This window comes from Oncorhynchus clarkii, chromosome 6, assembly GCF_045791955.1.
Source record: "Oncorhynchus clarkii lewisi isolate Uvic-CL-2024 chromosome 6, UVic_Ocla_1.0, whole genome shotgun sequence".
Taxonomy (NCBI): Eukaryota; Metazoa; Chordata; class Actinopteri; order Salmoniformes; family Salmonidae; genus Oncorhynchus; species Oncorhynchus clarkii.
In genome coordinates this window covers 50,690,128-50,703,275 of record NC_092152.1, presented here as the reverse complement: position 1 = coordinate 50,703,275, position 13,148 = coordinate 50,690,128, and the positions used below count along the sequence as shown (strand labels likewise).

General features: G+C 41.4%; 1 protein-coding gene across 2 annotated transcripts in view; it reads right to left on the bottom strand.

Annotated features, from left to right (window-relative positions):
* Window positions 1-698: 698 nt before the first annotated feature.
* The window catches only part of LOC139411277 (homer scaffold protein 1b), a 120,486-nt gene continuing 108,036 nt past the window's right edge, over window positions 699-13,148 (bottom strand). For both annotated transcript variants that reach the window (XM_071157347.1, XM_071157346.1), the window contains 2 exons: window positions 12,793-12,873; window positions 699-3,607 (listed from right to left, as the gene is read on the bottom strand). In XM_071157347.1, the coding sequence (XP_071013448.1) occupies window positions 3,419-3,607; window positions 12,793-12,873 (270 nt within the window). In that variant the 3' untranslated portion in view covers window positions 699-3,418. The remainder of the gene's footprint in view (window positions 3,608-12,792; window positions 12,874-13,148) is intronic.

Here is a 13,148-nt window from a genome sequence, read left to right as displayed (position 1 = left end):
AAACTAAGGACAGTTATTTTGTATTCATCGCAGTCCAGGTCCATGGTGAAGAACTGCCCACATGAAAAATAGTGTACTATGGTATAACAATACTAGTATTCTTCAGTTTAGAATACAATTTGATTAGTCAGCTGTGTTTGCTAGGGATGGAGAAAAAGTGTGACACCAATCAGGCCCTCGAGGACAGGATTTGCCCACCCCTGATCTATATAGTATATACTACAGTGTTTATTTGCAGATAACACTATAGTATTCTATAGTATACTACAACATTATTTAGCAGGAGGCTGGTGGGAGGAGCTATAAGAGGATCGGCTCATTGCAATGGCTGGAATGGAATAAATAAAATGGTTTCAAACAGCAAACATACGGAAACCACATGTTTGACTCTGTTCCATTTACTCCATTGCAGCCATTAAAATGAGCTCGTCCTCCTATAGCCCTCCCACCAGCCTCCTCAGTTCTATAGTATGTAAAGTCCTACACATGATCAAGGGATACTTCAGTGTGTAGTATAGTATTCTACAGTATACAACAGTTTACTACATAATTATATTGTAAGTACGGTAGTATTCTATAGTAAACCATAGTATTTTTTCATGTGGGTGTACCCAGTGTTTCTGAGACCAAAGAGTTTTAGGGTGCATATCTTCCCCTTATTCCCCTTAAAGTGCAGTAGAGACACATGAATGGTACAGTTTTTCTTCTTTCCTTGCACATATGGCATTTATGCTTTGAGCCATATTATAATCTTTAATTTTAAAGTGCCGATGCATAAATGTCATACTATGCTTTTTTTATTGAAGAGTTACATAAATAAAATATACAACTATCTATCTTTCTAACTACCTATGTCTTTCTATGTATATTTTAATAAGTAAAGCACTATATGAGGAATAGAGTGTCATTTGAGGTGCAGTCTTGGTGTCCGAGTCAGACCACTGAGTTGAATACCTGATTGTTAGATTAAAGTGTCTGTCATCCAGAGAATGTCTGGTTTTGCTCAGTGTGTATACAGGCCTCTTTGTGCATGTGTCTCTCTAGACACATACACACACTCCAACACACTCAAGCAGTGTAGAGTTCAGAACCCATTCAGTAACACACACATTGCCCCAAGCTCTGCAGGAAGATAAGGTCAGTTCTCTGTTCAGGAGGAAGTAAGGGTGGATTCAGAATGTGTAAGATTTTAAAACATTTAAACATCTTTCAAATGAACAGGGCTAACTCTGAACTGCTTGAAACGTTCTGAAACGTTTCTCCAAACCCCAGGTCCAATGTTTCCTCCTTTTGGGGGGCACTGAGCAAATTTTAGGTCGTGTGAGCTGAAAATTGAACATTGTGAAAATTCTGTGCAATTTCCAGCACGCATTTACAGTGAACACTGAAAGTAGAAAGTAGCCAATAGGCTATTATGGCTATTTGAACTTAATGGTAGGCCTACCAACACAACCAATGGAGCAAATCCCATAACATTTTCACATGGAAATAGCTTTTGTTTTCTATGCGCTACAGTAGCCTATATGTGTTGTTCAATGCAGGCCTACACTTCATGAGGCTTTTAAAAACGTTTTTACATTGACATTAATCAATTATTTTTTACTTGGTCTGTAACACCATGGGCCAAAAAGGTGATTGCATTGTGTTGTATGATGGAAGAAACCATTTCACAAAATAAAATGAATTACTATTACCATACAGAGAATTAGACAATATAGGCTACCCCTCTGTCTATTGGCTTATTTGCATATTCAAGCCTGACTCAAAATACATTTCCCCTTTAATTAAGACAAAAGCTTCTTATCTGACTTGCCTTTCAACAAGTGCTTGAAATGTAGCCTACAAGGTTTGTGCTCTTGTAGGAAGCAGTAACTCCCCATTGCTGACCTATACTTATCTGTAACTGGTCTAATAACTAACTATCAAAGAATATAAACAAATGTGCACTTGCACAGCTCTGCACTCTGATCTGAAATCATCTGAAAAGCGCATTCACTTGGTGATTGAAAGATGCTTGTGGGCTACCCCAGACAATATAATTCTACTCCGTTGTGCACTGGCCTTGCCTACAACACAATCACAGACTCAATCTTGCAGAGTTTGATTTGTTTTGTTGCATTGAAAAGGGTGTGATATAATGTTGATTGAATCACAAGAAAGACGTTGATCTATATAGGGCGAACTCAGTGAATTTCAATCTCTTGCATCTCTGAGCACAGCATGGCATTTCTTCTGCGCTGCAGTCCTGGAGGAAGTGCGTGCAGTTTAGAGGGAACATTCCCCAGGTCTCTGGGGTTGGGCTGGTGGAATAAGAAGTGAGAAATCAACCAGTTGGGCTGGTGGAATAAGAAGTGAGGAATAAACCATAAAGAAATTTCCCAGTCAAGAGTCAGTTTCCCAACCTCTGAAACAGAGAGGTGCTGGGGCTGCCTTAATTGGCTTCATCTGCACCCAGGGAGCAGTTGTTGTTGGGGCTTAACTGCCTTGCTCAAGGACAGAACAGCAGATATTTCCACCTTGCCGGCTCAGGAATTCTAACCAATAACCTTTCGGTTACTAGCCTAATGCTCTTAAGCGCTAGGCAACCTGGACTTCTAAATAAAGCATGACCAATGCTTCTGGAAGATTCTCTTGTCATAGTATACTATACTATTTTCATATTGCGAAGGTTCAGTCATACTCATGAAAACTTGAATATCAATGTAAACAGTACTCCAATTTACAGCAGCCTTTGTAAATCCTAGGCCAAGGTGTGTGTTTGTGTGTTGGACATGACTCCTGCTTCTGCTCTGTGGGTTTCAGTGGTTGATTTAGGGCTCTCCTGTAGTTCTGTGATTTTCAATAGCTCAGCGTGTTGTAATATGGTGCTGGCAACATTAGATTTGTGGGTTTTATTTCTGCATGGGCCATATACTGAATACTGTATATGAATTAACTGTAAAGCCGTATTCCTGTGAGTCTACCAGAAAGGGTTGCTGTTCTGTCAGTCTGCAAAGGATGTCGATGCTCAGACATATGTTCAGAGAGTCCGCATGGGGCACCTGTTCTGTGTGTTCAACAGCTGGGGGCAGTGTGGCAGCAGCTGCAGGAGGTTATTTTGGAAGGAGAGGGTGCAGTTACAATACACCTAGGAGCCAATAAGGGGTGCTGTTCTATGTCATCAGCACTGGGTTATGTTGTTGTGTGGGTCTGGCAGCAGTGTATATTATTGATCTATGGGTCTGGCAGAAGGTGAGAGTGCTGTTCTGTATGTCTAACATTAAGGGGCGCTGTGAGCCAGTGAGCTCTATAGGACCTATATGAGCCATGTCAATCATGTGGTGTATCTGTGTGTGTAGTTCTCTGACTTTGCCAGTAGTGGTCAGTGTGTCTATGTGTAATTCAGTGTGTTGGCCAGTGGTAGGTGGTGTGTGATTAACTAGCTGCCCTCTATGAGCTTGGCCAAGCTGTCCCTGAGCTCTGTCAGCTCAAATATCTTCCCGTCCAGCATCTCCAGTAGGGTCCTTAGGCTCTTCCTGAAGTTCTCCTGCTCTTCCTGACTTTCTTCCAATCGCTGCTCAGCTCCCAGGAGCTGCTCCTCTAACACTCGCCCATGCAACTCCGTTTCCTGTGGAGGGAAGAGAGGGGGGAGAGAGCAAGTCTCAAGTCACAAGGCCCAAGTCTCAAGTCGAGTCCCAAGTAGAACGGGTCGAGATATATGTTGTTCAACAACAAATATTTTTCTATTTATTAAGGCTACAAGACAGCCCTTTTCACATTTTGATTATGTAATAATTAATTTGAAAAAAAAAATCCAAATATCAAGCTTCATAAGTAAACAGTTCATATTCTTGGGAGCTGCAGATGCATATTCATTTATGGCAGTCCTCTCTCCCTACAATTTCACTTTTGCGCTGCACCCGATCCTATAGCATTTCAGCAAATCAGCAATTTGTTCAGTGGTTTTCAAACTTTTTGACCCGTGACCACCAAAAAAAGAGTGGTTCAAAGCTTGTGACCCCGCGCACGCACGTGCACGTGTGCACAATCGCTGCGCAAATGTAGGCTATCATTACAGCCATAAACGGTGACAGATTTTCACAATGCAAGAATCAGAAATAAACTGTGTTTTTCACCTGCATTTTGAGCTGAAAGTCATTCATGTTAGCAGTCAATATCAATTAGGGATATCATGTCACATTGTCACTTCTCTGGAGTCCAGAGCAAGCAGGATCATATGTGACTTGTTTCGGGAAACTAGGGGTACTAGGCGTCACTACCTAACAGGAGAGGCATTTTGCATGTAAACTTCTTTATTTAATCAAATTTAGTTTTGGTGCGGAAATTCTTTTTGGAACATGTGAACTTTCATGTGTCTTAATAACAAAATTGTATTCCATCTGTAATTGGTTTAGCCATGGAAAAAGTCTGGAACCTTTCGGCTAGCCATGATTGGCTGAGATAATGGATGGGATGGACATTCCGAGAGATGACTTTGGATTGGTCTGCCATGTGGCACATAATGTCGATAATATGAGCTGAACAGTATGTGTAGGTAATCCTTTTTAACGCCACTTTTTTGAAAGATATCACGTAGTAGAACTGCAAAAGTTGCTCTTCACTTTCTGGAGGACCGAGTTTAGAAATCAGTGGAATTACAGTATGATAGTTAAGGAGATGGATATAATTCTGCCATTTGATTGCAAATATACAGAGGGAGTCGAAAAGAGAACACACAGAAGGCTGTTGTATAGGTCACACATGGCATCCGTGACAGAGAGGGAGAAGTGTCCAACCACGGGTAAGATAGTCTAGCTAGCTACATTTTCAGATAGATTTAAGAAAGTCATTTTCCTTTCAAGTTAAAGCGCACCGTTAGCTAGCTATCATTATCTGACAGCCTCGCTAACTAACGTTACGTGTATGATCTGTGTAGTAATATTATTCGTATCTCAGAGCCACTTTATGAGTTGAGATTATGGTTCATTGTTTAGCTAGCTGCTTACATGTCTAAACAAAAGAGCATTTCGCTCTCGGAGTGTTCAGAGTGACACTGGATGCTCTGGCCAATGATTAGGCAACTTCCAGATACAACTGAGAGAACACCTCACTCTGACCATTTTCCTCGCACTAGCAGAGCTGGTTAGGCTGTTTTCATGTTATCCAGAGCTTTGGTGACTAACTGTGCTGCTGGCAACAATTTAATTACACTTTTTTTGCCAACTTTTACTGACACCGGCCATATTCAACAGGTGTTGAGCGTTCGCAAATGTATCAGTTATTCTGCGAAGTATGTAGCCAGAGCAAATTTTCAAACACACCCAAAGCTAGGCCATTGAGACAGTGTCCAAGTTCTAAAATTCTCTAGTAGTGTCACGGCCGTCAAAGGAAGTGGACCAAAGCGCAGCGTTGTGAGCGCACATATTCCTTTTATTTAGGATGATGTTGACAAAAACAATAAACAATACAAAACAACCGTGAAGCTTAAGGGCTATGTGCCACAATCAAAGTTAACTACCCACCAAGACAGCTGGGAAAAGGGCTGCCTAAGTATGGTTCCAAATCAGAGACAACGATAGACAGCTGTCCCTGATTGAGAACCATACCCGGCCAAAACAAAGAAATACAAAACATAGAAAAATGAACATAGAATGCCCACCCAAATCACACCCTGACCAAACCAAAATAGAGACATAAAAAGCTCTCTATGGTCAGGGCGTGACAAGTAGAATGCCCTGCTTTTATTTTGTCATGGCTCGCCATTAACTAAATAACGATCTTGTTGTGAGTTTATCTTCCTGTAATAATGAAGACAAATGAGCTACAGTGAAGACATTGTTAGCTATATATGGTCATTATTTGAACTGATAGCAAGCTCTAGCTAACTAGCTAGAAATGAACTAAAACATTGTTTAGAAAGTTACATTTAGTTGCCTAGTTTGCTAGATTGACATATACTAAATTCATTTTTAAACGGTTGGGTTTATTGGTGTTAAAATACACTAGTTATGCTATTTTGTACACTAGGCTGCTGATGTCATGAAGACTGTATTTTGTGTGATTCTACTTTTTCATAACGACAACGACAAATTTGAAGAAGGATGACAATGTTCATGATGTCACTGCGACAACTAAACTCAGAAAAAAAAGAAACGTCCTCTCACTGTCAACTGCGTTTATTTTCAGCAAACTTAACATGTGTAAATATTTGTATGAACATAACAGGATTCAACAACTGAGACATAAACTGAACAAGTTCCAGACATGTGACTGAGTTATGCGTCCCTGAACAAAGGGGGGGATCAAAATCAAAAGTAACAGTCAGTATCGGGTGTGGCCACCAGCTGCATTAAGTACTGCAGTGCATCTCCTCCTCATGGACTGCACCAGATTTGCCAGTTCTAGCTGTGAGATGTTACCCCACTCTTCCACCAAGGCACCTGCAAGTTCCCGGACATTTCTGGGGGAATGGCCCTAGCCCTCACCCTCCGATCCAACAGGTCCCAGATGTGCTCAATGGGATTGAGATCCTGGCTCTTCGCTGGCCATGGCAGAACACTGACATTTTTGTCTTGCAGGAAATCACGCACGCACGAGCAGTATGGCTGATGGCATTATCATGCTGGAGGGTCATGTCAGGATGAGCCTGCAGGAAGGGTACCACATGAGGGAGGAGGATGTCTTCCCAGTAACACACAGTGATGAGATTGCCTGCAATGACAACAAGCTCAGTCCAATGATGCTGTGACACACCGCCCCAGACCATGACGGACCCTCCAAATTGATCCCTCTCCAGAGTACAGGCCTCGGTGTAAAAATGCACCTTTCCAGAAACAAGTCTCTCATCGTTTCCGCTTGCTATAGACCACTCTCTGCCCCCAGCTGTGCCCTGGACAACATATGTGAATTGATTGCACCCCATCTGTCTTCTGAGTTCATGCTGCTAGGTGACCTAAACTGGGACATGCTTAACACCCCGGCCATCCTACAATCTAAACTTGATGCCCTCAATCTCACACAAATTGAATGAACCTACCAGGTACAACCCCAAATCCGTAACACGGGCACCCTCATAGATATCATCCTAACTAACTTGCCCTCCAAATAAACCTCTGCTGTTTTCCACCAAGATCTCAGTGATCACTGCCTCATTGCCTGCATTCGTAATGGGTCTGCGGTCAAACGTCCACCACTCATCACTGTCAAACGCTCCCTAAAACACTTCAGCGAACAGGCCTTTCTAATCGACCTGGCCGGGGTATCCTGGAATGACATTGACCTCATCCCGTCAGTAGAGGATGCCTGGTTATTCTTTAAAAATGCCTTCCTCACCATCTTAAATAAGCATGCTCCATTCAAAAAATGTAGAACCAAGAACAGGTATAGCACTTGATTCACTCCAGACCGGTCTGCCCTTGACCAGCACAAAATAACCCTGTGGTGTTCTGCAGTAGCATCGAATAGCCCCCGTGATATGCAACTTTTCAGGGAAGTTAGGAACCAATATACACAGGCAGTTAGGAAAGTTAAGGCTATCTATTTCAAAAAGAGATTTGCGTCCTGTAGTACAAACTCAAAAAAGTTCTGGGACACTGTAAAGTCCATGGAGAACAAGAGCACCTCCTACCAGCTGCCCACTGCACTGAGGCTAGGAAATACTGTCACTACCGATAAATCCACAATAATTGAGAATTTCAATAAGCATTTCTCTACGGCTGGCCATGCTTTCCACCTGGCTACCCCTACCCTGGTCAACAGCCCTGCGCTCCCCACAGCAACTTGCCCAAACCTCCCCCACTTCTCCTTCACCGAAATCCAGATAGCTGATGTTCTGAAAGAGCTGCAAAATCTGGACCCCTACTACCTAATCTGGACCCCGGGCTAGACAATCTGGACCTTCTCTTTCTAAAATGATCTGCCGAAATTGTTGCAACCCCTATTACTAGCCTGTTCAACCTCTCTTTTGTATTGTCTGAGATTCCCATAGATTGGAAAGCTGTCACGGTCATACCCCTCTTCAAAGGGGAAGACAATCTAGACCCAAACTGATTCAGACCTATATTTATTCTACCCTGCCTTTCTAAGGTCTTTGAAAGGTAAGTTAACAAACAGATTACCGACCATTTCGAATCTCACCATACATTCTCCGCTATGCAATCTGGTTTCAAAGCTGGTCATGGGAGCACCTCAGCCACGCTCAAGATCCTAAACGATATCATAACCGCCATCGATAAGAGACATTACTGTGCAGCCGTATTCATCGACCTGGCTAAGGCTTTCACAACATTCTTATTGGCAGACTCAACAGCCTTGGTTTCTCAAATGATTGCCTCGCTTGGTTCACCAACTACTTCTCCGATAAAGTTCAGTATGTCAAATCAGAGGGCCTGTTGTCCGGACCTCTGGCAGTCTCTATGGGGGTGCCACAGGGTTTAATTATTGGGCAGACTCACTTCTCTGTTTATATCCATGATGTCGCTCTCACTGCTGGTGACTATTTGATCCACCTCCACGCAGACGACACCATTCTGTATAGCTCTGACCCTTCTTTGCACACTGTGTTAACTAACCTCCAGATGAGCTTCAATGCCATACAACTCTCCTTCCGTGGCCTCCAACTGCTCTTAAATGCAAGTAAAACTAAATGCATGCTCTTCAACCGTTCGCTGCACGCACCTGCCCGGCCGTCCAGCATCACTACTCTGACCGGTTCTGACTTAGAATATGTGGACAACTACAAATACCTAGGTGTCTGGATAGACTGTAAACTCTCCTTCCAGACTCACATTAAACATCTCCAATCCAAATGTAAATCTAGAATCTGCTTCCTATTTCGCAACAAAGCATCCTTCACTCATGCCGCCAAACATACCCTTGTAAAACTGACCATCCTACCGATCCTCGACTTCGGCAATGTCATTTACAAAATAGCCTTCAACACTCTACTCAACAAATTGGATGCAGTCTATCACAGTGCCATCCGTTTTGTCACCAAAGCCCCATATACTACCCACCACTGCAACCTGTATTCTCTCGTTGGCTGGCCGTCGCTTCATACTTGTCGCCAAACCCACTGGCTCCAGGTCATCTACAAGTCTCTGCTAGGTAAAGCACCACCTTATCTCAGCTCACTGGTCACCATAGCAGCACCCACCCGTAGCACGTGATCCAGCAGGTATATCTCACTGGTCACCCCCAAAGCCAATTATTCCTTTGACCGCCTCTCCTTCCAGTTCTCTGCGGCCAATGACTGGAACAAACTGCAAAAATCTCTGAAGCTGGAGACTCTTACCTCCCTCACTAACTTTAAGCACCAGCTGTCACAGCAGCTCACAGATCACTGCACCTGTACATAGCTCATCTGTAAATAGCCCATCCAATCTACCTCATCCCCATACAGTATTTATTTATTTATCTTGCTCCTTTGCACCCCAGTATCTCCACTTGCACATTCAACTTCTGCACACCCTACCATTCCAGTGTGTAATTGCTATATTGTAATTACTTCGCCACCATGGCCTATTTATTGCCTTACCTCTCTTATCATACCTCATTTGTGTAGTATCTGGGATCTACATCTGTTTATATTAGTTACTGTGCTGTTACTAAGCAGTAATGCATTACGGCAGTGTTACGTTACTACACCTAATAGGAAATGCACATGCGCACTGGAATGCCGGGAACTGTAGAGCACGAGGGGTTTTGACTAAACGAAAACTAACTGTACTCCCGTCTCCTGCCTGGTCATTTCTCCACAACACAAATATTACAATTTGCACATGCTTTTTATAGATTTTTCTACTGTATTATTGATTGTATGCTTGTTTATTCCATGTGTAACTCTCTGTTGTTGTATGTGTCGAACTGCTTTGCTTTATCTTGGCCAGGTCGCAGTTGCAAATGAGAACTTGTTCTCAACTAGCCTACCTGGTTAAATAAAGGTGAAATAAAAAAATATATATAAAAAAGATTTGAATCCTTAAAGAGATGGGTGGGGCTAAGGCTTAAGAGGGTGTGAACAATGCTGAATGGGTGTAGACAAAGAAGAGCTCTCCAGTAGGTTTACCAAAACATTTAAGGGCCATTTTCTCAAAAGTGAGGTTACAAGTTAATCAACTTTCAAAGCAGACTTTACTTTCCCATTGTTCCTCAATTGTAGTGTATGTATGATATATCATTTTCTAGCTCTGAGTTTCTACCTTTATCCAATATAAAAAAACACAATTTCAAATTTTGCTACATAAGACCAAATCGAGCCAGTCGGTCACATAAGCCCTACCTTTATGCAGCGGAGGTTGCAGGATCAGATGGAAAGCATGATCTGTCTCTAGCCTTTTTCTTCCTCACAAATATATAATTAATTTGCCAGAATATGTTTCATCGTCATCCCATAAGTATTGAAGGTACTGCATTGTTATAGCTAACTTTAGACATATAGCCAGTACCACTGAGGTATACAATTATAACCGACCCAAATATAAAAATGATCAACGAAATCACCAGGTAGCCTATTGTTGTGGCAAAGATGTGTTCATACAGATTGCTAAACGGTACTTTATATGGATAATATTAATATTAAAAAAGCGCTTGTCACGTCTACTCCGGCGCGCGACACACTGGAATACTAACCACTGGTCCTGGGATTCATCATCATGCACACCTGGCATCCTTCATTATGCGTACCTGCAGATCATCATGATTCACACCTAGACACCATTACCGTCCTCATTACCTCCCTTTATATGTCCCTCCATTATGTTCATTCCCCAGTTGGTATTGTTTCCTGTTATCTCGCCACTGTCACGCTGTCTTGTTTCATGTTTTTTTTATTAATTGTTTCACCTGCACCTACTTCTCGACTCACAGGGGAGAATGAATAGATGACCAATCAGATCAGTAGCAATTTACATCCAATCAAAGGTTGAATGAATTCACATTTGAATGAACTGCAGTTTACCACAGTGCACTTTGTTTTTATCATGGGTGAAAGGTTTTGCACTAATCACTGCTTACTTTATCATAAAGTAGGATAGTCCTGTTTGATGTTGCATAGGTGAAAACTTTGCATCCTGTTAATTTATAAAGCCTTTTTGCAAAAACTCCTGCATTACTTAACATTGCTACTACTAACATTGCTACTACTAACGTACGAGATACCATACCCAGTCACAGGGATGGCTAATACTTGAAATTCCGTCTGTTACTTTAGATAAAAGGGTCATTCCACAAAAATAGTGCCTTTTGCGTCCCTTTGATATTTTAAGTAGACATGCACCAATATTGATTTTAAAAAGCCTGTTATATTCAATTAAGTGCCTTTTAATATAGACCACATGAGTCAATGCATCAAGATTTTTTTATATGAATAAAGACTTCCTAAAGTGCCAAGACTTTTGATATGTCCCTCTGTGCAATTCTCGTTTGTGACTTATAAGAAGAGTTTAACCCACTTAACCACAATAATTCTCCATGTTAAAGCACTAATTATTTTGTTGCTTTGACAGTCATTTCTGAAGATTATTATTTATTTAATGTGGTTAGTGATTCATTTACGTCTGTCCTCAATTTTAAGGTCAACCCTGTTACGTGAACTGAACTCTCATTTTAATATGAAACTATTCATTTTTAAAATTGAAGCTAAAAGTCAAATCATAGTGTAAAAGCAGGTGGACTGGTTCTTCTCTTTTTCTGATGTTTTGTGAGTGGGTTGAGCATAACACGTCAACCCTGTTACCCATAGATAGACAGGCTAAAAATGTTTGAACAAATACATTGTTTTTGTGAACCCTGTATTCAATTGCTGAAATTTTCAACCCTGTTACGGTCAAACTTGTTACTTTACAGTTGGATGCATTGGTGCCCTTTGGGCAATTCAGATTTTTGGTTGAAGACCTCTTTACATAGGAATGTGATTGTTTTTCATGATTGTGTTTTGTATTTTCTATGCTCCTATACTGCCTTGATTGTGTAATTGTTGTGTAATTGTTGAGATGCAGGGATCCCTTGCAAAAGAGACCTTGGTCTCAATGGGACTACTGTTACAATATAGGTTAAGGGCTCGATTCAATCCATAGCGCTGAAGATCCGCATCATACGGTTGACATTTAAAGGTCATTTTTCGATTGAGCCGACATATGCAGCGCTTACCGTGAATGCAGTCTCTGCAAACGCAGTAAAATTGCCTTTGTATGGCAATCATGCAACAACGCAGCTCTTACACGCTACGGATTGAGTTGATCCCTAATTAAAAATAAAACATACTGTGCAAATCAGAAGATAGGTAGAGAGAGTTGTAATGAGAGAAATTGTTTTATTATATATGGGGTAGTTTAGTGTATGCACATAGATAGACAGCACACTACCACATCCACACCTCATCCCTATGTGGCAGTATCATAGCTTTACGTTTTTTTAAGGCTAGTGTAAGGATATATTAAGTATGTTCACATTGGAGTTATTAACTTTAAAAAAGTAAGATGTGTTTTCAAAGCTTGTTAAACTAGCTACAGCTAGCTCTGGTCCAGGGTGTTATGGGCTGCTTACTGATGTGAAACATAAACAAATGCACATTGGTGCTGTTGTGTTCCTAACAGTTTGATTGAAAAGTTGCTATTTTTCCAAATAATTATCATCCATCATCCGCAACTTGTGTTGTGAAATCTGTTGTGAATGTATTGTAATGTTTTTAAAATTGTATAACTGCCTTCATTTTGCTGGACCCCATGAAGGGTAGCTGCTGCCTTGGCTAATGGGGAGCCATAATAAATAAAATAAAAATACAAAAGTCTAAAGCAACTGGTACAATGTACTCACCTGTAGTTTCTGTGTCAAGGAGTGTCTCTGCTCTAGCAGCTCGTTAGCGTTCTCCACTTCCTCTTTCAACCGCTCCATTTCCTGTGGGTAAGACAGGGAGTTTCAGAGAATCAAGATACACATTGTTACAGATTGTTATTTGCTATACAGTGCATTCGGAAAGTATTCAGACCACTTCCCTGTCAAGGTGTTTCTAAAGGCGAAGTCAAGTGCAGGAGAGCAGAGTATTATAAATAAAGCGCACTTTATTAAAGTTCCAAAACGGGAGCACAACAAAACAAACGCGCTCAAAAACACAGGACAATAAAGTAAAGCGCTAAAGAACATCATATGACATGAAAACAATTACACACAAC